We start from the raw sequence: 26,589 nt of genomic DNA, 5'->3' as shown, positions 1-26,589 counted from the left end.
AGTTCCTATTATTTCTGAAACAGTCAAAGTAGGCAGGAACAAAGCAGAGAACAAGGTACAACAAATGAATTGATTTGCATTTATTTCAATGCAACAGGTAAGGCAGATGAACTGAGGGCATAGTTGGGAACATGGGGCTGGGATATCACACCAATTACAGAGGCATGGCTCAGGGATGGAAAGGGCTGGTGGCTTAATGTTCCATGGCATCGATCTGGGAAGGATACAAAAGGGGGGCAAGACAGGAAGGGGAGTGGCATTATTGATTAGGGATAACATTACAGCTGTACTCAGGGAGGATCTTCTAGGGAGTGTAGCCAGTGAAATGATTTGGGAAGAAATGAGAAATAAGAAAGGGATGGTCACCTTATTGGTATTGTACAATCGACCCCCACAATAGTCAGTGGGAAATTGAGAAGCAAATTTGCAAGGAGTTAGGGGGTCTAGGCGTGGAGGGGGGCTGTGTGAGGGAAGTGAGGGGGGTGGAGAGAGTTATGGGGACAGTGAGGGGATTGGGGGTGGAGTGAGTAACAGGGGGCTGCATGAGATGGGGTGGAGTGAGTGAGGGGGGTTGCATGAGGGTAGTGTGGGGTGGTGGAGTGAGTGAGGGGGCTGGTGGAGTGAGTGAGGGGATGGCGGAGTGAGTGAGTGAGGGTGGTTGGTCGAGTGAGTGAGTGAGGGTGGTTGGTGGACTGAGTGAGTGAGGGGGTTGGGAGAGTGAGTGAGGGGATGGCGGAGTGAGTGAGTGAGGGTGGTTGGTCGAGTGAGTGAGTGAGGGGGTTGGTGGAGTGAGTGAGTGAGGGGGACAGTGGAGTGAGTGAGTGAGGGGGTCAGTGGAGTGAGTAAGTGAGGGAGTCGCGAGAGTGAGTGAGTGAGGGTGGTCGGTGGAGTGAGTGAGTGAGGGAGTTGGAGGAGTGAGTGAGTGAGTGAGGGGGTTGGTGGAGTGAGTGAGTCGGTGAGTGAGTGAGTGAGGGGGTCGGTGGAGTGCGTGAGTGAGGGGGTCAGTGGAGTGCGTGAGTGAGGGGACGGTAGAGTGTGTGAGTGACGGGGATGGTGGAGTGATTGAGTGAGGGGGTTGGTGGAGTGAGTGAGTGAGGGGGACAGTGGAGTGAGTGAGTGAGGGGGTCAGTGGAGTGAGTAAGTGAGGGAATCGCGAGAGTGTGAGTGAGGGTGGTCGGTGGAGTGAGTGAGTGAGGGAGTTGGAGGAGTGAGTGAGTGAGTGAGGGGGTTGGAGGAGTGAGTGAGTGAGTGAGGGTGTTGGTGGAGTGAGTGAGTGAGGGGGACGGTGGAGTGAGAGTGAGGGGGACGGTGGAGTGAGAGTGAGGGGGACGGTGGAGTGAGAGTGAGGGGGTTGGTGGAGTGAGTGAGTGAGGGAGTTGGAGGAGTGAGTGAGTGAGGGGGTCAGTGGAGTGAGTGAGTGAGGGGGTTGGTGGAGTGAGTGAGTGGGTTGGTGGAGTGAGTGAGTGAGTGAGGGGGACGGTGGAGTGAGTGAGTGAGGGGGTCGGTGGTGTGAGTGAGTGATTGAGGGGGTTGGTGGAGTGAGTGAGTGTGTGAGGGGGTTGGTGGAGTGAGTGAGTGATTGAGGGGGTCGGTGGAGTGAGTGAGTGAGTGAGGGGGATGGTGGAGTGAGTGAGGGGGTTGGTGGAGTGAGTGTGTGAGGGGGTTGGTGGAGTGAGTGAGTGAGTGAGAGGGTTGGTGGAGTGAGTGAGTGAGGGGGTCGGTGGAGTGAGTGTGTGAGGGGGTTGGTGGAGTGAGTGAGTGATTGAGGGGGTCGGTGGAGTGAGTGAGTGATTGAGGGGGACGTGGAGAGCTGTGAAGGATTCCACCCCCCCTGCCAACCAGCCCCTGGTGTAAAGCTGAGCCTGGGGCCGGTGTGAGAGAGCAGCCAGAACCGGACCATCCCGGGCAGGGGAGAGGATCCTGCTGGGAATTTCTCCGCCATTTCCGTCCTCTCCATCCCCCAAAGTGTCTAAAATAGCCGTCTCGGACAGGAATGTGATCCCTTCTCCCCCTGTCGGCGTCCACTGGGCGCCTCTCGCCATTTCAGTTTGACATAAAGCGAAGCGGCCGCTGTGTTACGGTTTCCTAGAAAGTATCAGCAGTTTCCCGTCACTGAAATCATCTTTCACTTTCATTCTCACTCTTTCTTTCCTCGGACGGTTGCAAACAGCAGGCAGTCCCTCGCTGGCCACCAGATTATAACCTCTTCATCACTGACTGTATTACGAAGGTATGTGTATGGGTTCACGAATAGGAGAATTTTTTTTCCTGTTTATTCGCGCGGCTCAGGGCTTGGGACAGGCTGGGACACGTTAAAAAAAGAACTAGTTTCAGTCACTGGGAAAGGTTCCGTCTCTGTAAATTGTTGCCACTTTGCAGAAAGGAGCGAATGGAGGAAAGGGGAATAGAGAAGGGGAGAGAGAGAGCTCTCTAGGGAGAGCGAACCGATTGGATACAAAATTGGGTCGAGGGTGAACGACAGAGGGTTCTTTTTTCCAGAACAGCAGCATGTCTCAGAATCAGTTCTGGGTCCACTGTTTTTTCGTCATTTATATAAATGATTTGGTTCTGAATCCAGGAGGCATAGTTAGTAAGTTTGCAGATGACACCAAGATTGATGGTATGGTGGACAGTGAAGAAGATTATCTGGGAATGCAGCGAGATCTTCAGTTGGGTCAGTGGGCTGTGCAAATACAGGTGGAGTTTAATTTTGGTAAATGCAAGGCGTTGCATTTTGGCGAGGCAAAACAGGATAGAACTTACACAGTCAGTGGTAGGGCCCCAGGGAGTCTTATCGAACAAGAGATCTAGGGCTACAGGTTCATAGTTCCTTGGAAGTGGAGTCACAGGTGGAGAAGGTGGTGATGTAGGCTTTCAGCTTGCTCGCTTTCATCAGTCAAAGCATTGAGAATAGGGGATGGGACGCCTTGTTGCAGCTGCACAAGACAACGGTGAAGCCGTATTTGGAGTACTGTGTGCAGTTCTGGTCTCCTTCCTGTAGGAAGGATATTATGGAAGAGTGTAGAAAAGATTTACTAGAATGCTCGCTGCCTGGAAGGTTTGAGTTATAAGAGAAGTTAGATAAGCTGGGACTGTTCCTCCCCGGGGCATAGGAGACGGGGAAGTGACCTTATAGATGTCTATAAAATCATGCAATGTATAGATAAGGTAGATAGCTAGTTGCTTTTCCACATGGTAGGGGAGTCTAAAATTCGAGCACACAGGTTTAAGGTGAGAGGGGAGAGATACAAAAGGGTCCAGAGGGGAACCTTTTTCATACTGGGGTGGTGAGCGTTTGGAACAGGCTGCCCGAGGTAGTAGTGGAAGAGAGTACAATTTCATCATGTAAGAATCATTTAGACAGGTAGGTGGATGGGATAGGTATGGAGGGAAATGGACCAAATGCAGGAAAATGGCTCTAGTTAAAATGTGAAGACCGGGCAAGTTGTGCTGAAGGACATGTTTCCGAGCACTAAACCTCTATGACAGAGTTGTGGGGGAAGAGGAGGGAGAAAGGAACAGAATGATGGGAACAGAAAGAGGGAGAAGGGATAGAGGGAAGAAAGACAGAAAGGGGGGGAGAAAAATAGGGAGGAGGAAGAAATGGAAAGCGAAAGTGAGGGTGAGATAGAAAGAGAAACGGAGGCAGAACAAAAAAACACTTTAGCCTGTACCCGCCTCCCATGTCAGCCTGTGCCCATCCCCTCCCCATGTCAGTCTGTGCCCAACCCCCACTGTGTCAGTCTGTGCCCAACCCCCACTGTGTCAGTCTGTGCCCACCCCCCACCGTGTCAGTCTGTTCACCCCTCCCCATGTCAGTCTGTGCCCAACCCCCACTATGTCAGTCTGTGCCCAACCCCCACTGTGTCAGTCTGTGCCCACCCCCCACCGTGTCAGTCTGTGCCCCCCTCCCCGGGTCAGCCTGTGTGTGTCCCCCACCCACCGGGTCAGTCTATGCTCTGGGTGTCAGTCTGTGCTCCCCTCCCCCCTGTCGGCCTGTGTGTCGCCCCACACCCACCAGGTCAGTCTATGCTCTGGGTGTCAGTCTGTGCCCCTGACTGACATTACCAGCTGTCATTGCCTGAATGTGTGACATTTCAAAACAGGGAGATAACCGTTTAGTGAGAGCAGAGCCCCTGTCCCGCTCCTGGTCCTCACTATCATACTGTCTTGGCTACGTGAACTGCATTTTAGAAATATTTTCACGGGTCTATATGTTCATGAAGAGCGGGAAATAAGTGCTGCATTTTTCTGCCTGCAGGTTGATCAAGATGACGTCTGGCAGCTATATGCAGAAACCCATGTGTCTGGTTGAAAATAACCAGCATGGGAAGCTGGTGCTCAATGAGGAAGCTTTCCAGCTGCTCTACGACATTGACGAGACAGTGGTCATCGTGTCTATCGTGGGATTCTATAGGACTGGCAAGTCCTACCTCATGAACCGACTCGCAGGAAAGAATCATGGTCAGCTTCATGATTTGTCATTTGATGAAAAATTGTTTGTCAGCCAAATAAACCACAATCTGAGCAAGATAATAAAATGTGAGGCTGGATGAACACAGCAGGCCCAGCAGCATCTCAGGAGCACAAAAGCTGACGTTTCGGGCCTAGACCCTTCATCAGAGAGGGGGATGGGGGGAGGGAACTGGAATAAATAGGGAGAGAGGGGGAGGCAGACCGAAGATGAAGAGTAAAGAAGATAGGTGGAGAGGGTGTAGGTGGGGAGGTAGGGAGGGGATAGGTCAGTCCAGGGAAGACGGACAGGTCAAGGAGGATCCCCCTCGTTCTCACACACCACCCTACCATCCCCCTCGTTCTCACACACCACCCTACCAACCTCCGGAAACAACGCATTATCCTCCGACACTTCCGCCATTTACAATCCGACCCCACCACCCAAGACATTTTTCCATCCCCTCCCCTGTCTGCTTTGCGGAGAGACCACTCTCTCCGTGACTCCCTTGTTCGCTCCACACTGCCCTCCAACCCCACCACACCCGGCACCTTCCCCTGCAACCGCAGGAAATGCTACACTTGTCCCCACACCTCCTCCCTCACCCCCATCCCAGGCCCCAAGATGACATTCCACATTAAGCAGAGGTTCACCTGCACATCTGCCAATGTGGTATACTGCATCCACTGTACCCGGTGCGGCTTTCTCTACATTGGGGAAACCAAGCGGAGGCTTGGGGACCGCTTTGCAGAACACCTCCGCTCAGTTCGCAACAAACAACTGCACCTCCCAGTCGCAAACCATTTCCACTCCCCCTCCCATTCTCTTGATGACATGTCCATCATGGGCCTCCTGCACTGCCACAATGATGCCACCCGAAGGTTGCAGGAACAGCAACTCATATTCCGCCTGGGAACCCTGCAGCCATATGGTATCAATGTGGACTTCACCAGTTTCAAAATCTCCCCTTCCCCTACTGCATCCCTAAACCAGCCCAGTTCATCCCCTCCCCCCACTGCACCACACAAACAGCCCAGCTCTTCCCCCCCACCCACTGCATCCCAAAACCAGTCCAACCTGTCTCTGCCTCCCTAACCGGTTCTTCCTCTCACCCATCCCTTCCTCCCACCCCAAGCCGCACCCCCCGCTACCTACTAACCTCATCCCACCTCCTTGACCTGTCCGTCTTCCCTGGACTGACCTATCCCCTCCCTACCTCCGCACCTACACCCTCTCCACCTATCTTCTTTACTCTCCATCTTCGGTCCGCCTCCCCGTCTCTCCCTATTTATTCCAGTTCCCTCTCCCCATCCCCCTCTCTGATGAAGGGTCTAGGCCCGAAACGTCAGCTTTTGTGCTCCTGAGATGCTGCTTGGCCTGCTGTGTTCATCCCGCCTCACATTTTATTATCTTGGAATCTCCAGCATCTGCAGTTCCCATTATCTCTGATACAATCTGAGCAATCAGTTTTGAGAGAGACAGAGATAGGCTGTATAATAATGTAAAGGAGTATCCAATGGCTGATGGTTGCTGGGTTACTGTGGGGTGTGCACTGTGACAGTGAGGGTGGGGAGTGGTTGCTGTGGGGTGTGCACTGTGACAGTGGGGGTGGGGAGTGGTTACTGTGGGGTGTGCACTGTGACAGTGGGGGTGGGGAGTGGTTACTGTGGGGTGTGCACTGTGACAGTGAGGGTGGGGAGTGGTTACTGTGGGGTGTGCACTGTGACAGTGAGGGTGGGGAGTAGTTACTGTGGGGTGTGCACTGTGACAGTGAGGGTGGGGAGTGGTTACTGTGGGGTGTGCACTGTGACAGTGAGGGTGGGGAGTGGTTACTGTGGGGTGTGCACTGTGACAGTGGGGGTGGGGAGTGGTTACTGTGGGGTGTGCACTGTGACAGTGAGGGTGGGGAGTGGTTACTGTGGGGTGTGCACTGTGACAGTGAGGGTGGGGAGTGGTTACTGTGGGGTGTGCACTGTGACAGTGAGGGTGGGGAGTAGTCATTGATTACTGGGTTACTGGACAGCCTGGACTGTGACACTGAGAACGAGGAGAGCTGTACATTTTAAAATTGTGCCTTCACTGTGTTCTTGTCAATAATGACCAAAGACCAGAAAGAAAACTTTTGATCCAATGATGAATACTGTCCAAATGTATTTGACTCCCCTCGGGAAGGTACACTTTAGGTGGATCCATACCTGGGGGATTTTGTATTCAGTATAATAATTCAAGGTGAACATGTTGGACCAAGTGTGATTGCAATGCAGGAATGACCTGTGTGTTCAAATGATCGGCTGAAGGGTCTTTTATCTGTGCTGCCAGATGACTCTCTCTGTTGCATTATGTAAGAAAGCCCACATAGATCAGAGGAGTCAGCATTTTCTCTCGGGGGGGAAAATCTCGAACGAAGGTATTTCAAAGTCAGAGGTTACCATTTAAAGTAGAAATTAGGCAAAATGTCCCTCATGAGGGCCACACATATGTTTCAACCTCTTCCTCAAAATGTGATGGAGGCAGAAGTAGATAGATTCTCATGAGCTAAAGAGGTGGGGGGAGGTGAAAGGGGATTGGGATTTTGTTCTTATTCATTCACAAGACAAGGGCAGCATTTATTACTGATCCCTAATTGCCCAGAGGGCAAATAAAAGTCAACCACATTGCTGGGTGGCCTGGAGTCACATTAAGGCCTGACTGGGTAAGGATGGCAGTGTCCTTTCCTGAAGACATTAGTGAATCAGGTGCGTTTTTCCTCATCAATGGTTTCATGGTCATCAGTAGATTCTGAATTTGAGATTTTCTTTTTTGCCCATTGACTTCAAATTCTAGCCCCTGCCATGGTGGGATTCAAACCTAAGCCCTCAGAGCATTTGCTGAGTTTCTGGATTAATAGTCTCGGGATAATGTCACAAAGCGATCACCTCCCTCCAAAGGCAAAGTTGGGTGGGAATATAGAGCAATGAGATCGAGCATGATCTTATTGAATAGTAGGGGGAGCTTGGTGGGCTGAGTGGCCTATGCCAGGTCCTCATTTATCAATTTATATGTTCAAATGTGCTGTGTTTTTAAGTATGCACTGCACAGACCTCTCTGTAGAAATGCAGGGTGAGTAGGAGGATGGAATGTGGTGTGAGATCGCATTCATTTTTAGGCGGAGATGAACAGTTATTGCCGATGGAAGGTTTCTCTTTGCAGGCCGTGGTACAGCCTCCAGTTAATGATGCTTCCAGGTCTCCACATTCATAACAGTTGAGAATCTCGCAATGAATCCTTGTGATTGTAATTGCGTTACTTCCAGGTTTCTCTCTCGGATCGACTGTCCAATCTCACACCAAGGGCATTTGGATGTGGTGCTTGCCTCACCCTGAGAAACGGAACCACTGCTTGGTGCTGCTGGATACAGAAGGCCTGGGAGATGTGGAGAAGGTAAGGAGGCTTCTTGTTTCCATTTATGAACCTGGAACGGCGAACAAGGTGATGTGATCAGATCCCCGTGTTTATAGCCGCGGTGATGTGGATGTACCGTGGGTTGATCTGGGGTGGACAATGTTTGAAGTCACACAATGTCACATTGTAACCACTCCCCACCCTCACTGTCACAGTGCACACCCCACAGTAACCACTCCCCACCCTCACTGTCACAGTGCACACCCCACAGTAACCACTCCCCACCCTCACTGTCACAGTGCACACCCCACAGTAACCACTCCCCACCCTCACTGTCACAGTGCACACCCCACAGTAACCACTCCCCACCCTCACTGTCACAGTGCACACTCCACACAAACCACATTGTGGTCCAGCAGGTTTATTTGAAATCACAGGCTTTTGAAGTGCGGCTCCTACATCAGGTACCTGCACTTGGAAGGGTCAGTGCTGAGGGAGTGGGCACTGTCAGAGGGTCAGTGCTGAGGGAGAGGCGGCACTGTCAGAGGGTCAGTGCTGAGGGAGAGGCCGCGCTGTCGGAGAGTCAGTTCTGAGGGAGGGGCGGCACTGTCAGAGGGTCAGTGCTGAGGGTATGGGCACTGTTGGAGGGTCAGTGCTGAGGGTGTGGGCACTGTTGGAGGGTCAGTGCTGAGGGTGTGGGCACTGTTGTAGGGTCAGCGCTGAGGGAGTGGGCACTGTCGGCGGGTCAAAACTGAGGGAGCACAGCACTGTCAGAGGATCATGCTGAGGGAGTGCCGCACTGTCAGAGGGTCAGTGCTGAGGGAGAGGCGGCACTGTCAGAGGGTCAGTGCTGAGGGAGAGGCCGCGCTGTCGGAGAGTCAGTTCTGAGGGAGGGGCGGCACTGTCAGAGGGTCAGTGCTGAGGGTATGGGCACTGTTGGAGGGTCAGTGCTGAGGGTGTGGGCACTGTTGGAGGGTCAGTGCTGAGGGTGTGGGCACTGTTGTAGGGTCAGCGCTGAGGGAGTGGGCACTGTCGGCGGGTCAAAACTGAGGGAGCACAGCACTGTCAGAGGATCATGCTGAGGGAGTGCCGCACTGTCAGAGGGTCAGTGCTGAGGGTATGGGCACTGTTGGAGGGTCAGTGCTGAGGGTGTGGGCACTGTTGGAGGGTCAGTGCTGAGGGAGTGGTCACTGTCGGTGGGTCAAAGCTGAGGGAGCACAGCACTGTCAGAGGATCATGCTGAGGGAGTGCCGCACTGTCAGAGGGTCAGTGCTGAGGGAGTGCCGCACTGTCGGAGTGTCAGTGCTGAGGGAGGGGCGGCACTGTCAGACGGTCAGTGCTGAGGGAGTGGACACTGTCGGACGGTCAGTGCTGAGGGAGTGGACACTGTCGGATGGTCAGTGCTGAGGGAGGGGCGGCACTGTCGGAGGGTCAGTGCTGAGGGAGTGGGCACTGTCGGACGGTCAGTGCTGAGGGAGTGGACACTGTCGGAGGGTCAGTGCTGAGGGAGGGGCGGCACTGTCGCAGGGTCAGTGCTGAGGGAGTGGACACTGTCGGAGGATCAGTGCTGAGGGAGTGGGCACTGTCGGAGGATCAGAGCTGAGGGAGTGGGCACTGTTGGACGGTCAGTGCTGAGGGAGGGGCGGCACTGTCAGAGGGTCAGTGCTGAGGGAGTGGGCACTGTCAGAGGGTCAGTGCTGAGGGAGTGGGCACTGTCAGAGGGTCAGTGCTGAGGGAGGGGTGGCACTGTCAGAGGGTCAGTGCTGAGGGAGTGGGCACTGTCAGAGGGTCATTGCTGAGGGAGGGTTTTGGACGGTCCGTTTGGATAAACGTTACACATAAGTAAGCATCAATAAAACCGATTGGCTGGTCATTTCTCACGTTGCGGTTTCTGGGATTTTGCTGTGTGCAAGTGGCCTGCCATTTTCCTTCGTTGCAATGGTAATGACATTTTCGGAATTGGCTGCAAACTGCTCGGGGTGCGGTGATGAAACTGAGGATGTGAAAGATGCTACAGTAACGTCGGTCTTTCCCTCCTGTTTTTGTTCATGGTGTTGACAGTGAGCGGGGTGGTGTGTGTTTCTCACTGTGTTTGTATTCTCACAGGGTGATCACGCTAACGACTGCTGGATCTTCTCTCTGGCTGTGCTCCTGAGCAGCACGTTTGTGTACAACAGCGTGGGGACCATTGACCAGTACGCGCTGGAAAAACTCAAGTATCTTTTTCCCCTGTTCTCACCTCTTCACTCAAAGAGTGGCAGGAACGAGGAGCTCCCTTACAAACCTGGAGCAGCGAAGGTGAAAAGTGCAGCTGCATTTTGAAGGAGAAACGAGATAAATATCCGAGGGAGAAAGGAAGAGTTTGAGGCTCCACAGTGTGTGAGCAAATCCCGAACTGTGGACTTTTCCTGGCCAAATCCCTGTGGATCAGTGGTTCAGAGACAGTCGAAATTGCAGACGCTGGAGAATCTGAGATAACAAGCTGTGGAGCTGGATGAACACAGCAGGCCAAGCAGCATCAGAGGAGCAGGAAAGCTGACGTCTCGGGTCTGGACCCTTCTGCAGACCCTTGTATTCACCCAGCTCCACACGTTGTTATCTCTGTGGATCAATGATGGGGATGGAGAGATCTGATAAACATGCCCCACCTTGTGGCTGCTGCTAGAATTGCAGCATTGGTAAAAGTTAATGGGGAATTCCTGGTCAGCATCTTCCCCTGGAAAAGAAATCTTGTTCATCCAATTATAGTGGTGTCTTTTGAGGAAGTAACATGTGTTGTCGACGCAGAGGAATTGCAAAAGGTTAATAAGCAGGTACAGCAAATAATTACCATCCTGTATAGAATGTGGTCATTTGTTGTGAGGAGGCTGGAACACCAAAGGAGGGAGGCCTGAGAGTATCTGTGGATGTTTCAAATCTGATATGACTCTAGAGCACTGTCTTGGCCACCTTTTTTTAAGGCAGGATCCAAATATATTGGAAGCAGTTCTAGAGCAGACTATTACCAGGAATGGTGGGTTGTACTGCGAGGAAAGGTTGGACAAGCTGAGCATGTATTGCCTGGAGTTTTGAACAGTAAAAGGCAGCTTGGTTGTAACATGTAAGATCCTGAGGGGTATGGGCAGGGTGAATGTGAACAGGATGTTGAAGAATCCAGAATGAAGGGTCACTGATTTAAAAAAGAAGGGGTCGCTCATTTAAGACAGAGATGAGGAGAAGCGCTTTCCTCTTGGAATATCATCAGTTTTTGGAACTCGCTTCCACAAAGGGAGGTGGAAGCAGGGTCTGCGAATGTTTTTTAATGCTGAGGTCAATGGATTCTTGCTAAGGGATTGGGGAGAAAGGTTAGTGGGTGAAGGCGGGAATCTAATCAGCCACAATCTTATTTAAATGGCAGAGCAGGCTCCAGGAGCCCCTTTACTCTTCAATTATATGTTTGCACAAAATGCCAACTGTGCAATTGACAAGAACAGCAAAGGTGTGGCCTGAGCCCGTGACCCCCTGAAGTCAGGTTTGTGGATGAGAATCACTCTTCTTTACGGAACGGCTACTGTACTAAAGAAGGCCATTCAGCCCATTGTGTAGTGACCGACCCTCAGAATGATCTCACCTTCTCCCTGTCATCCTGCACCTGCTTCCATTGCAAGTAACAGACCAATTCCTTACGAAAGCCTCATTTGAAGCTACACCTACCACACTCTCGGGGAGTGGCCTCTCGTTGTGTGAAAAACAGATGCTCTCTGTGTCACCTTCATTCTTCCTTTCTTTTATACAATTATTACTTGAAGAATACAATTTGTGGTTACCATCTTCTCACTCCTTTGAGCATCCAGAACCTATTCAGGTTTCTTTCCTCTGCTTAATGTTTGGTCTTTATTTACGCTCTTGTTGTAAACCGCTTTTTATTTTCCATTTGCTTGTATGTTTCAGATTGTTTTGAGTGAATCGTCTTCCTATTAACTCCACCCTTGTCTCTGGTCAGTTTTTCCTTCTACCTGAGTGAACTGTTTTGTCTGTATCTCTCAGTGGCTCTACTGGATTCACCTCCCCCTTCAGAAAGATCACCGGGATATTTCCATTCCATTCCCTGAAACTTCACCAAGTCCCTCCAGACTGGGTCCAAGCCACCTTCTGGAACTTACTCACCTCAGTTACCAGTTGTCTGATCATTGAGCTGGTTTTATCAATTAAATAGCAACTATTTGTAAAAGACCACTTCCAAAGATGTTTTCATGTAATCGCAGTGGACAGTGTCCCAGAATCTTATTCTTTCCCCATTGTTCATTCACGGCATTTATTACCTATCACCTCATGTTAGGGGCCAGCCACGTTGCTGTGGGTCTGGGGTCATGTCTAAGCCAGATTAGGTAAGGATGGCAGTTCCCTTCCCTAAAGTTCATCACTGAACCAAGATGGGTTTTTCCTGACAATCGACACACAGCCATCATTAGATTCTTTACTCCAGATTTTTATTGAAATCAAATTCCACCAGCTGCTGTGGCAGGATTTGAGCCCGAGTCCCCAGAATGTTACCTGGGTCTCTGGATTAACAGTCCAGTGATAACACCACCAGGCCATTGTCTTCCCTGGTTTCAAGTTCCACTTAACAAGAACGAAAGAAATAGGAACAGGACTGGGCCATTCGGCCCCTCGAGCCAGCTCTGCCATTTAATAAGATCATGCTTGATATTTTTGTGGACTCAGCTCCATTTACCCGCCCTCTCACCATAACCCTTAATTCCTTTACTGTTCAAAATCTATCTATCTTTGCCTTAAAAACACTCAATGAGGAAGCCTCACCTACTTCCCTGGGCAGGGAATTCCATAGATTTGCAACCCTTTTGGTGAAAAAGTTCCTCCTCAACTCAGTCCTAAATCTGCTCCTGCTTATTTTGAGGCAATGCTATTTTGAGGAAACAACCTCCCTGCTTCTATCTTGTCTATTCTCTTCATAGCTTTACATGTTTCCATTAGATCCCCAGTACGGTCCCAGCCTAATCAGTCTCTCCTCATAAGCGAACCCTCTCTCAAGTCTAGAATCAACCCACTGAATCTCCATTGCACCCCCTCCAGTGCCAGTGCATCCTTTCTCAAGTAAGGAGAGCAGAACTGTAGGCAGTACTCCAGGTGTGGCCTCACCAACGCCCTGTACAGCTGTAACATAACCTCCCTGCTTTTAAACTCCACCCTTCTAACAATGAAGGACAATATTCCATTTGCCTTCTTGTTTACCTGCTGCAAAGTTGGGTGTGTTCAGAAGGCAGTCAAATAGGCAAACCTGCCAATCCTCTCATCATGTATTCCAGTCAGCAGCAGACTATTAAATAGACAATAGGAGTAAGACTGGACCATCCCACCTTCCAGCCTGCTCCACCATTCAGTACGCGCGTGGCTGATCATCCACCTCGGTCCCTGTTCCTGCTTTCTCCCCGTACCCTTTGATCCCCTTTAGTCTAGAAACTATATCTAACTCCTTTTTGAAAATATTCATGGAGTTAGCCTCAGCTGCTTTCTGTGGCAGTGAATTCTGAGGAAAGGCATTTCTCCTCAGAGTCATCGAACCCCTACAGTGTGGAAGCAATGGTGAGTCCACACCACCCCTGCAAAGAGCATCTCATCCAGACCCATTCCCCCCCACCCTACTCTATCCCTATAACCCTGCATTTCCCACGGCCAATCCACCCTAACCCGCACATCCCTGGGCACTATGGGACAATTTAGCACGGCCAATCCACCCTAACTCGCACATCTTTGGACTGTGGGAAGAAATCTAAATCCCAGATATCCAACCCTGTATCCTCAGACTGTGGCTCCTGGTTCTGGACTTCCTGGTCAATGGGAACATCCTTCCTGTGTTTACCCCCATCCAGTGCTCCTTTGACAGTGTGCAGCACTGTCCGAGGTGCTGCCTTTAAAGCAGTAGATCTCCAGTTCCTTAACTGGATCCAGTTTTGTTTCCACCCTGACGGAGCTGATCAAGGTGAAGGCGAATGAAGAAGATGACGATGAAGATAAAGAGTTGGATTTACTGAAGGTCTCACCTGCCTTTGTGTGGGTAGTGCGGGATTTCACCCTGGAACTGAAGATCGATGGCCAGAGTATCACAGCCGATGAATATTTAAACCACGGCCTACAGCTCAAAAAAGGTGAGAGCCCAATGTATCCAATGTGTGTCACCCGAGTGAGATTGTGTTACACCTTCCAACAGATTGTTACCTCCACAGCTTTCTATCCTGGGCTGGTGCACTACTGGGATGATACAGCCCAGCCGGAAACTATTCGTCCCATCCTGGCAATTAAAGCACACCCCTTTCTCCTCAAACCTGAAATTATTCCACTTCCAATGATAATCCAGTTGCCTTTAGCAAGTTATTTTTGATCACCCTTTTTGCCACTATGTTTCTGATCATAAAAACTTGCTGTGTACAAAATAGTCTCCTCCGCTCCCCTCTAATTCCATTCCCAAATTACCATTATTCTTGGATCCCTGGTCCCTTCTGACAGTAGATACAGATTTTATGTGTATGCGCTCCATCAAAGCCCCATCATCATTTTGTAAAATCTCCCCCTGTCTTTCTCTGCCTAATCTCGGCTTCTCCAGTTTTTCCAGTATTCAAATGTTGAATGAGACGGCAAGTCTCAAAGTTTTACAAAGGTTTTATTGTAAATCTGTAGTGTAGAACTAACATCAGTTTCCTCCTTTCCCTTTCACACCCTCCCCCTGTCGAGAAGCCGGCACCCACTCTAGAACTCAGCTCTGACATTCAAAGTCCAATGAACTCAATCAAATCTGAGCTGATTCCTCCGAGCCTTAAACATGCTGAGGTCCCATATCTCACGTGCCATCCTAGTCAATCTCCTCCGCATCCCCTCAAACTACAGCTTAACAGGGATAACTGACCTTGGAGAGGAAGAGTGGTACCAGGGCTAAAATGGCAAAATGATACTGGCTGGTTGTATAAACTTTGTCTTGTATTCAACAGAGTGTCGAAAGTTCAGGGGTCTGGATAATCGAATTAAAATGAAGGCGGGCTTCAATTGTGTATGGGCAGGGAAATGATTTTCTCTGCTTCGGGAATCCACAGCAAGCTTTCGTAGCAAACTGAAATGGAGGAACACAGCAGGTCAGGCAGCATCATCAGACCAGGAAATTTGATGTTTTGGCTTGGGACCCCTCATCAGTAAACCTGAAACCTCGACTTTCCTGCTCCTCTGATGCTGCCTGACATGCTGTGTTCCTCCAGCTCCACACTGTATCGACTCTGATTCCAACATCTGCAGTTCTTGCTATCTCCTTGTCATTCTTAAAATTAGGGAGCTCATCAGGACTGAGCACTGAATGCACTTACACTGTCTTTCACACACACTCTCTCTCTCTCTCACACACACACGCACATGCACACGCACACTCTCTCACATACAAACAGACACAAACACAGGGGTGAAAATCTCAAACCCTCCTCCAAAAGGTGCTGATACTGCATGAATGAAAATTTTCTACTGTTGAGATTACTGGGTAAGGAGTGAAATAACTCCACAGAGGCTGGTATCCTAGAACATAGAACATTATAGTACAGTACAGTCCTGTCACCAAGTCACCCTTTATTTACACATGGAGAGTCCTTGACACTGATCCATCTCCCTCAGAGCCAGCTCTCAGAGTGAACAGATCTCTGACACGCCTGTTTATATTTGTCAGCCAGGGCTCCCTGATTGGACCAGATTAACCACCCCAATCAGGGAACTCATATTCTATGAAGTCCAGCTGTCTGACCTTATTACAATCACTTCAAGGTGTATCAGCAATACAGAAAAAAATGTGGGATGTGGGGAAGGGATTTCAGGTACTTTGTTTCATGCAATTCTGTATGGTCATACTGAAACCCAAAGTGGATGTGGCTTTGTTTCTTTTTACTGAATGCAGGAGTTTCAAAGAAAGTGATGAAATACAACCAGCCCCGGGAGTGTATCAGGAACTACTTCAGGTCCCGCAAATGTTTTGTTTTTGTTCAGCCGACTGCCAGCACCAATCTAAACCAGGTGGAGACTCTCCCGGAAAGTCAGCTGGACCCAAAGTTCCTTGAGGTTTGCCATGAGTTCTGCAAGTACATCCACCATGAATCTCAGCCGAAAACGATCAGAGGTGGCCATAAAATCAATGGTCGAAGTAAGTGCAGCACAGTAGAACGAGTGTGCCTGTCAGCTCAGTGAGGAATTGATGTTACATCCATCAGGTTGTTTCATCAATTCGACAAGAAAGTGCCGAGTCTACTGAGGTCCCACTCTGTTTTCACTTCTCTCTATATTTGCCACTCATCAGGGTGAGGGGACCCAATGGGGAGCAAAGGAGCACTTTCCAATTCAGTTGTCCATCTGAATCTTCCCATCAAACACTTCCGGATTAAGGATGGATGGCACTGGTCTCCCTCATTGATATGATACAGTCTAAATGCTAATCCCAGCGTGGCCTTCTGAGCCCAGCTTTAGCATCTGAATGGCACAACCAATTTCACATTCGTCAGTGTTCAGTGAGGGGCAGCCCCCTTCATCCTTCATAATTACAAACGCTAAGTAGTGAACTCTTTGTTCTCTCTTCTATTGCAGTGTTGGCCAGCTTAACCAAATCCTATGTGGAAACTATTGCCGGTGGGATGGTACCTTGCATTGAGGATGCTGTAACCAGTATGGCTAAGATTGAAAACACAGCCGCCCTCCAGAATGGCCTTGCTCACTACCAGCAGCAGGTGGATCTGATGGTGAAGATGCCAACAGAAACTGAGGTGTTGGCGGGTATACACTCTCGGTGTCGGGAAGAGGCCATCCAGCTGTTCTTGAAAAACTCCTTCAATGACCATGATCAGGAATATTACAAGCAGCTGCTGGTGAGGCTCAAACTGTGTTTTACAAAATACAATGAGGACATTAGGTGGGGGTTTGGATTTGGAATGGCTATTGTACAGAACTGCCGCAGATCCTAGGCAAATGACTTTGGCAGGGACACCGATGTTGTCCTTTCCATCTCTTGAGGAGTCATCCTGTCCAAACCATTTCCCAAACACAGTCAAGTCTTCATCCATCCTTGCACTTTACACTGTTCAGGCCAGAACTGTTGCCTTTCTGGACAATTCCTGCCTCCAGTTGATGAGACCCTCTTCACCATCCCCCACAAACATGCAGAACAGGATAGTCAACCCTCTCAGTTAGGGTACTAGTTAACTTACTGATAATCCAGAGAGCTGATTGAATAACTTTCAAACATACGTTCAAAACCCACGGCTGCAGTTGGAAAATTGAATTCAGGAAATAAATTAAGGTCTGGGAGCAGAATTAGGCCATTCAGCCCGTTGAGTCTGGTCTGCCATTCAATGAGATGATGTCTCATCTGATCATCACCAGCTTCTTGCCTTTTGCCCAAAATTCTGATTCCTTTCCTGATTTTAAAAACCTCTCCACCTCAGCCTTGAAAACATTGTTCGACCCAGCCTCGACAGCCCTCTGTGGTAAAGGGTTCCTCACATTCACTCCCCTCCGAGAGAAGAAATTCCTCCTCGTTGCTGTCTTTAAATGTACAATCCTTATTCTAAAATGTTGCCATCTGGTCCTAGACTCCCTCACAAAAGGGGAGACAACCCCTCCACATCTACCCTGTCAGGACCCTACTATGTTTCACCAAGGTCATTGCTCATTCTCTGAATTCCAATAAACCCTCCCTACTTAACTGTTCCTTATAAAACAGTTTATCCACATCAGGAATCAGCCTGACATATCCGAGATCATGCCCACATATTTGAGATAGTCGTTCCACACCAGGTTAGCCCCTCCAGTCCTGGCATTGTCCTTTCATACCAGGGAATTGCACCACTGTACTAAGAATAGGCACCCCGCCCAGCCCTGGGATGGGTATCTAGTGTCAGTGAAGGTGTCCATGAGATGGATTGTTGGAAAGGGATGATGGTGGGACAAGTAAAGAAATTAAGGATTGCTCTCAGACATTGACCAATCCCTCCTCACTGCTATTTCACCCTTGCCTCTGTATTTGCTTATGAAACTGAGAAATTTCTTTCAATGGTCTGACTATCTCCTGCCTTCCTTTCAGGCATCTTTGACCATTGTAATCGGGCTATTGATTGTTTGTATTTGATAGTCTACCGCACTGCTCCCTCACCAATCACTAATGTTCCCTTATTGTTCAGCTTAAATATTCATGATCGTAGCCTGTGCGAAAGATTAAACTCTAGTTAGAAGCAATGCAGTTAGCACAGATTGTGCCACAGTAATGTGATCTCTCTCTCTCTTTTGGTAAGTCTGTTTGTGTGCAGACTGGGTTAGCCATCAAATGCCATTGCTTGAAAATACAGTCTCCAGGAGTGTATAGCTGAGCTTGAATGGGTTTTCAGATCTGTGAGACAGGAAGTAACAGCAAGGGAGAGGGAACAAAAACAGCAGCTTACAACCTTGAATTACTGCATGAGTCAAAGCTGTCTCTGCATTTTCCACTCACTGCTGCTGTAGGGCGATATGAGGTAGAATTGGAACTTCTTCCCACTCTGTGGTAAAACTATGAAATTACAACAGACTTAGTTAATAAACCAGAGCAAATAAGCATTGACACCCTGCTATCAGTGCAGCAGGAAGAGTGTCACAAGATGTATTGCTTTGTAGGTCTCACCGAACAGCAGGAGAGTCATTCTGTAGATGACACATTTTTGATTCCCATGTTAATGTTAGTTATGAACAGTATATGTTCAATATTGGAACTGAAGGGGAGAAAGGATGCTACTGATCAGCATGTGAACACAGTAATGTGTTTAGCTGAATCCTATGAATTTGGACAGATGAAAAATTATTTTTGTTAGATTGGGCATAACAGATCCTGCCATGAGAGCACATCTGCTGAGAGAGGAGAAACCTACTCTCAAGAAAGCTATTGACATGTACAGAAGTTCCGAAATTGTCAGTCATCAACTCAAGTGCATTAATGAGAGAACTGATGAGGCTCTGCAATATTCTGACGGACAATCCAGGCCAAATGAGCAGAAGAGTCATCAGAAAGATCAAAGTCAGAAGGCAGGCTGTAAATATTGTGGATGACAGCACAGAAAAGAAGAGGTGTGTCCAGTGCAGGGGAAGCAGTGCTCTTTTTAGAAGAAGCTGAATCACAAGACAGGCAAGTGTTTAGCTGGAAGGAAGCAAAGCGAATCTCTAAGGATGGTTGCTGGGATCCCAGATTCCTTCTACACCATGGAACAGGTTCACACAATGAGGTCTCAAGGTAATGAGATATTTGTGGCTGTTAAACTAATGATGGCAGAAGGAGAGCATCAATTGAATGCGAAATCTCAAATAGAAAGCAGTGCTCTGTGCAACATCCTGAGCCCTACACACGATGTGAAGTGGTTTAATCATCTCAAGAAGACAAATTAAGCTCAATGCAATGGTCAGAATGAAGATCTGCCTCCAGGCATTAAATGAAATTCACCCATTTCAGTTGGACCAAGTCAAAAGTTTTGGCTGAACCCCAGACATGCCAGAAGGAATTTGCAGTCTTCACAGGCCAATAACCCACTGCTGGCTGAACAGATCCCAGAGGAACACGGCAACATTGTTACAATGCCTGAGATAACAAGGTGTAGAGCTGGATGAACGCAGCAGGCCAAGCAGCATCATAGGAACAGGAGGCTGATGTTTCGGGCCTAGGCCCTTCAGATTCAGCTGATGAAGTGCCTAGGCCCGAAACGTCACCTTTCCTGCTACTCTGATGCTGCTTGGCCTGGTGTGTTCATCCAGCTCTACACCTTGTTATCTCAGATTCTCCAGCATCTGCAGTTCCTACTATCTCTGTTACAATGTCTTCCTGGTGAATACTATCTCGGATTAGGTGAAAGAATGAAGCCAAGTCAGGATCAGCTGAGGAGAATTGCTGCTGCCCTGATAAAGAAGCCAGAGAAATCAGAGACCCCACTGACCCTGGGGATTCTGGGGGTAGAAAAGTAGAGCAGAAAGACAAGGCCGAGAAATAATATTTTGAGGATCTGACAGTAGATGATGAGCAAGTGAAAAGGCAGGCATCGGAGAACAGCAGAACGAAAAGCATGATCAGGAGAAAAGATGGAAAAAGATGTAATTGAAGATGCCTGAAGTCAAGTACAGACCATGTACAGACATTTCATCCAGACCCTGGCAAGGCCAGAGCTGTAGCAGCAATACAGCAGAGATCCAGCATCCAATGGATGTAATGCAATGTAGCAATTTGATGCATTTGTGTAACATTTAGCAAAGCTCCTGCCCAACCAGTACAACATGGAAACCAACCCTTCAGTCCAATTACCCATGCCGATCAGGTATGTTAAATTCATCTAGTCCCGTTTTCCAGCATTTGGCCCATATCCCTTTAAATCTTCCTATTCATTTACCCATCAAGATGCCTTTTACATATTGTAATTGTTCCAGACTCCCCCACTTCCTCTAGTAGCTCATTCCATACACGCACCACCATTTGCGTGGAAAAAGTTGCCCCTTATGTCCCTTTAACTCTTTCTCCTCTCATCCCATGCCCCTCTAGCTTTGGACTCCCCCACCCTGGGGAAAAAGCCTTGACTATTCACACTATCCATGCCCCTCATGATTTTTGAAACCTTTATAAGGTCACCCCTCTGCCTCTGATGTTCCAGGGAAAATAGCCCCAGCCTATTCAGTCTCTCCCTGTAGCTCCAATACTCCAAATCCGCCAACATCATTGTAAATCTTTTCTGCACCCTTTCAAGTTTCACAACATTATTCCAATAGCAAGGAGACCAGAATTGGACTCAGTATTCCAAAAGTAGCCTAATCAATGTCCTGTATAGCCACAGCATGACCCTCCCAACTCCCATACTCTATGCACTGAACAATAAAGGCACACTGAAGCTCAACTGCTAAGGATGTGCAGTGGTATTGTCGTACAGATCAGCAGCAACTTGCACTCGAATAAAAAAACAGGCAGCAACAACTCAATTTGCACGAAACTAATCAACCCAAAAAACCTAACTGTGAATCAAAGTGGCAGGCACCTCGCTCCAAACTAGCACCTAGTGCAGGAATGAAATTCCCCACGAAGGGAACATCACTGCAGGAATGAACAGATACCAGACAAACAGCAGCAACTCAAAAACATCTTTGAAAGACTTGAACATTTTAGAGGTCTTGGATAACATGCATTTGCAGAGACTGATGAAAGTGGGACTGACGAGATTATTGGATTTCTCAATGAATGATCATATCTTTTGCACTACATACATTGGGTAAGGACTTGTAAGCACATGAATAAATTGTTTGTTTTTGTTGTGGGAAAGGGGATGTTGGAAGCAAAGCAATTTGTGCATGGTGTCTGAGTTGGCTTGCCATAGTCATGTGACCTCTTTCTAGTCAGTGAGCCTTTGTGGGCAATGGCAGACTTTAAGACACACATAAAATACCTTGTTTGAAACAGCTATGTTGTTACCTCTTCACATGTGTGTAATTCTGCAATGAATCTCTCGGGTTTTAACTATCACACCAGTGGTTCAGGCTAACATCTATCGGATATCCAACACTATCAGCTACCTACTCCAATGTAGACCTTTAATCTGCTTACAATGTCTGGATTTTCTATGTTTGCCAGGCTAAAGTGGAGCAGCATTATTTTGAGGTTTGTGACACGAATGAAGCTGTTTCCAGGGAGGTGTGCACAAACCTGCTGAAGAGCCTGTCCTCTGAGATCGAACAGAAAATACGAGAGGGAGTTTACGCTTGTCCTGGAGGATACCAACAATACCAAGAAGATTGTGAGAAGTTAATTCAGAAATTCCATGCCACTCCTGGAAAGGGGAATAAGGTAAATAATCATTACTCATTTGGCCCTGTTTTCTGATCAGGGGAATCTATTACAATTTTAGACGAGCTGAACCCCTCCCATTACCGACAACACTGCATACAATAACTAGAAAAACAGAGTGCCTTTCTCAGCATTAAAACAATGTTAACATTAACATTAAATCCCCAACTCAGTGGAAAAACAGGTCAACATCTCAATGGTCAGTCAGTCACCTTCCCTTCTCCAACGGCTCGACTTCTCACTGATAAGTTATTGTGAAATTCTACCCTTATTAATCTTGCATCCTCCCAGAATTTAATTGTATTTTAAATCCCACAGGCTGAAGATGCCTTGAGCTTATTCATGAAAAACAAAACTTCAGAAGCTGATTCTGTACTACAGGCCGACAAGATTCTCACAGACCAGGCAAGAGAGTTGGCAGGTAAATAAGTTATAGTAACTTTCTTTTGGAAGGAATCAGAGGTGTATACAAAGCAATTTACTGTGACAAAAATGGAAATTGCTGGAAAAGCTCAGCAGGTCCGGCAGCATGTGTAGAAAGGATCAGATTAACGTTTTGGAACTGAAAACTAAAGAAGGGCCACTCAACCCTGAAATGTTAACTGATTCCCTCCACAGATGCTGCCAGACTTGCTGAGCTCTTCCAGCAATTTCCATTTTTGTGTCTGATTTACACCATCTGCCATTCATTCGGTTTTTATTTTGTAGTTTATTGTGTGTTTTGTTTAGTAAAGTTAACCTATTTATCATTAACAACCTGTTCAGCAATGTTGTGACATACCTCGGGTGGGAATTTGAACCTGGGCCTCCTGGTCCAGGAGTAGGGACACTAGCAATGTGCTACAGAAGAGAGAAATGGCAAGGCAAGGCAAGGGGTAGAGAAATATGTAGTCCCATGAATCAGAGATGATCAATCATTGAAGAGCACAACAGGGCCGTCACAGTCTGAGAAGGTACATAAGATAAGTCTAATAAGTAAGAGGAGAATTTATACCTGGGGATCACTGTTTGAATAGTAGGTATTGCCTACAAAAGACTGAGTTAAGGAGGAGCTTTTACAATCAGAGACCCAAAAGTCTTTTCTCAAAAGGCTTTGGAAACAGAGTCTTTGAATACTTTTTCGACAGCAATAGATAGGATCTTGATAACTATTGAGGGTTCACAGAATGGGGAGTAATCTGGTCAGCTATGATCTAACCGAGTGGGGAAGCAGGCTCGAGGAGCTGAAAGGCCTCTCCTGCACCTGTTTTTGTCTATGGATGCTCAGAAAAGAAGATCATTTGACATATTGCAGCCCAGGTTGGCTCTTTGAAGTATCTTGCTAATTTCATCAAATCCCCAATCACTCACCCACCTTTTCCCTCTCTTTCCCCTCCCACCCTGAGAACGAGCACCTGCCCTATGGAATTGGACTCCACCATCCTTTCAGCTAGTTTTTATACAAAATCTCTGACCTCTAGTTACTGATATACTTGCTGGAAGGAACAGCTTATTCCTAATATTCTATCAAAACCCCTCAGAATTATCAATACAGGACCAGATGGGATTATCTTGGTATCCTTACAGCTTGCTGCAGCACATAAACATGTTGGAACATGATACACACTCAATTGCTCCATGTCACCATGCCTTTTCAAATAAAGCACTGTGGCTTGCTGGTTAGCTCTGCTGCCTTGCAGCGTCAGGGACCTGGGTTCGATTCCAGCATTGGCCACTGTCTGTGTGGATTTCCTCCGGATGCTCTGTTTCCTTCTGCAGTCCAAAGATGTGCAAGTTAGGTAGATTGTTGAAATACCCATAGTGTTGTGATGTGTAGGTTGGCTGAATTAGCTCTGGGAAATGCAGGTTTAGAGGGATGTGCCTGGGTGGGATGCTCTTCAAAGGGTTGGTGTGGACTTGTTAGCCTGAATGGCCTGTTTCCACACTGTGGGATTCTGTGGACACCTCCCATTATTCCCTTAGGAGGAAGACACCACATTTTTACTTTATTTGGGATATCAAATTAAATATGGCAGTCAATTCTGACAATCTAGTATTTATTTATGAATGAGTGTGTGTGCCAATGATCATGTCTGCCTATGTGTGATGTGTATGTGGAAATATATGCTTCTACCTGTGTGTGTGCGCGTGTGTATTCGCACGCACACACGTACATATGTCTTTACACAGATGTGTGAGCTGCTGCACTTTGTGAGATTAAATATTACGGAAAGTATATAGTTAATGCAGCGATGTACAGCGGGATCTTGCAGTTCAAGTCCAAAGCTCCCTGAAAAGGGCCACACAAGTAGATAGGGTGATAAAGAAGGCATATGGCATGCTTGCCTTTATTGATCGGGGAATTGAGTACAAGAGTCAGGAAGTCATGTTTCAGCTTAATAAAACTTTGATTAGGCCGCACTTAAGAGTATTGCATTCAGTTTTGGCTGCTACATTACAGGAAGGATGTAGAGGCTTTGCAGAGGGTGCAGAAGGGGTTTACCAGGATGCTGCCTGGATTAGAGGGTATGAGCTATAAGGAGAGGCTAGGAAAACTCGGGTTATTTTCTCTGGAGCAGTGGAGGCTGGTGGGAGATTTGATCGAAGTCTATAAAATTACAAGATACATGGTTGATGGTCAGAATCTTTTTCCCAGAGTTGTAATGTCTAAAACTAGGGGGCATGCATTTAAGATTAAAGGGGGAAGTTCAAAGGAGATGTGAAGGTCAGGTTTTTTATACGGAGTGGTATGAGTGAGGAACCTGCTACCAGGGGTGGTGGTGGAGGCAGATATGATAGGGGCACTTAAGAGATTTTTAGATAGGCACATGAATATGCAAGGAATGGAGGGGCCTGGGCCCAGTGCGGGCAGAAGGGATTAGTTTCATTTGGCATCATGTTTGGTACAACATCGCTTGTTCCTGCTTTTTTCCCCCCTTTATTCTTTAATGGGATGAGGGCATTGCTAGCTAGACAGCATTCATTACCCATCCCTAATTGCCCAGAGGGCAGTTCATAATCAGCCACATTGCTGTGGGTCTGGAGTCACATGTAGACCAGACCAGGTAAGGATGGCAGTTTCCTTCCCTAAAGGGCATTAGTGACCCAGATGGGTTTTACCCAACAATCTTGGCTCTAGCACTGGATTCATGATCATTAGATTCTTAATTCCAGATTTTTTTTTATTGAATTCAAATTCTACCATCTTCTGTGGCGGGATTCGAATCCCAGTCCCCAGAACATTATCTGGGTCTCTGGATTAACAGTCCAGAAATAATACCACTGGCTGTTACCTCCCCCTTGTGCTGTACTGTGTTCTGTATGCATGTGTATAACGTATGTCTATCTGTATGCATGAATGTATGTATGTCTGTGTGTGTGTTAACGTGTTGTGTTTATATATCTGTGCATATGAATGTCTGTTTGTTTTCAGGGTATGCTTGTATGTCGGGAAGAGTGCATCTATGCCTGCATCTGCATGTCCGTATGTGTGTGTATGTCAGTATGTGTATGTTTATATATATCTATGTATATCTGAATGTGTGGGCATGTCTAAGCATCTTTGGGTCTACCTATGTGTTTGTGAGCATGTCGGGGTGTGTGTGTGTGTGTGTGTGTGTGTGTGTGCGCGCGCGCGCGCGCGCCAATGAGAGCACATGCTTGCAAAATCATTGTAAAAATCACCGCTGACAATTTCCTGTTCTACTTTTTGAAGCTGAGCAGCAGAGAGCAGCTGCAGTGGCACAGGAGGCTAAGGCTCTTGAAGAAACCATCAAGAACCTCGAGAAAATCAGGAATGACGAGAAGGCGTTTTATGATGAAAGTACCAAATGCCTGAAACAGAAGATGGAGGAAGAGAAAGAGAACTTGCAGAGAGAGCAGCAGGCAGCACTGGAAAGCAAAGTGAAAGAGAAAACGGAATTAATGAAGAAACAGTTTGAGGAAAAAGCTGTGATGTTAGAGGGGCAGATTGAGACCCTGAAGAAGCAACAAGAATCCACTCAATCCTACGTTAATTGGGAAAACATTGCTTCAGTAGCTAAAAGCATATTAGAAACTGCACTTAATGCTTATACATCACATAAAACCATGAAGTTGTTGACCAAGAAATAATCCTCCAATACATTACCCCACAGTGTTAGAACAGGTGCTGTTTGTCCACATGACTTATTAGGATGTTTTAGCTTTCATTGCATAACTGATTGCATGCCCTTTAATATAACCTGCACGATCTTAATTCTGCTGCCATAATAAAGAAGCAAATTGAACATGAGTTGTTATTTCTTGAGGGACAGAATTGAAAGGGAGGGATATTTTGCTAAAACCTAACATTGGTTAGAGGCACAGCAGAGGATGCAACTTAGTTTAACAAGGAGGATGATAGAAACGGGTAAATTCAGAGATTTGGAAGGAATTGAAAGGACAGCTCTTCTTCTTCAATGGAAGATGATGGCTGAGGAGGGGACTTAAGTTTGGTGTGCAGTTATACCTCATGGAAGCACCTTATGCTGATATCTATGCTCCTCCCATCATCATCTCTCATCTAAAGCTATCGTGGGAACTGTTGTGCTCCTGAGATGCTGCTTGGCCTGCTGTGTTCATCCAGCCTCACATTTTATTATCGTGGGAACTGTGTATTTGTTTTTGCCTGTATCACTGTCTTGCTTCTCCTTAAATGCATCTACATGATTTAAGGTCCATGTTCTTCCCACTCTCAGGATAAAGAGATTTCCCTATTCGTAACTATCGTTATATTGGAGGCCTTTAGCTCTGCTCTTCCCCACAGAAGGAAACATTCTCCATCCAAACCTCTCGTCGTTTTAAAGGTCTCTGTTAGGTCAGCCCAGTCTTCTTTTGTCAAGAGATAAGAGGCCCAGCTTGTTGTTCCCACCCTGATCATGTTAGTCAGAAATTCCTAGTATCC

General features: G+C 47.6%; 1 protein-coding gene across 1 annotated transcript; it reads left to right on the top strand.

Annotated features, from left to right (window-relative positions):
• The first annotated feature begins 1,782 nt into the window (after positions 1-1,782).
• LOC125467667 (guanylate-binding protein 1-like) lies at positions 1,783-25,933 on the top strand. The gene is made up of 10 exons (XM_059639731.1): positions 1,783-2,230; positions 4,262-4,464; positions 7,746-7,873; positions 9,941-10,050; positions 13,784-13,980; positions 15,759-16,001; positions 16,439-16,716; positions 21,474-21,686; positions 22,005-22,107; positions 25,381-25,933. The coding sequence occupies exons 2-10, from the start codon at positions 4,272-4,274 to the stop codon at positions 25,776-25,778; spliced, it is 1,863 nt and encodes a 620-aa protein (XP_059495714.1). The 5' UTR covers positions 1,783-2,230; positions 4,262-4,271; the 3' UTR covers positions 25,779-25,933.
• Positions 25,934-26,589: the final 656 nt, after the last annotated feature.

The sequence above is a fragment of the Stegostoma tigrinum genome, chromosome 34, assembly GCF_030684315.1.
Source record: "Stegostoma tigrinum isolate sSteTig4 chromosome 34, sSteTig4.hap1, whole genome shotgun sequence".
NCBI classification, from domain to species: domain Eukaryota; kingdom Metazoa; phylum Chordata; class Chondrichthyes; order Orectolobiformes; family Stegostomatidae; genus Stegostoma; species Stegostoma tigrinum.
The sequence above is the reverse complement of the archived record's forward strand: the minus strand, read 5'-3'. Positions and strand labels throughout refer to the sequence as shown.

Coding starts and splice junctions, on each gene's coding strand:
- LOC125467667 (XM_059639731.1), top strand. CDS start 4,272: ATGACGTCTGGCAGCTATATGCAGAAACCCATGTGTCTGGTTGAAAAT. Junction 4,465..7,745: donor ACTCGCAGGAAAGAATCATG/GTCAGCTTCATG, acceptor CGTTACTTCCAG/GTTTCTCTCTCGGATCGACT. Junction 21,687..22,004: donor CTCCTGGAAAGGGGAATAAG/GTAAATAATCAT, acceptor TAAATCCCACAG/GCTGAAGATGCCTTGAGCTT.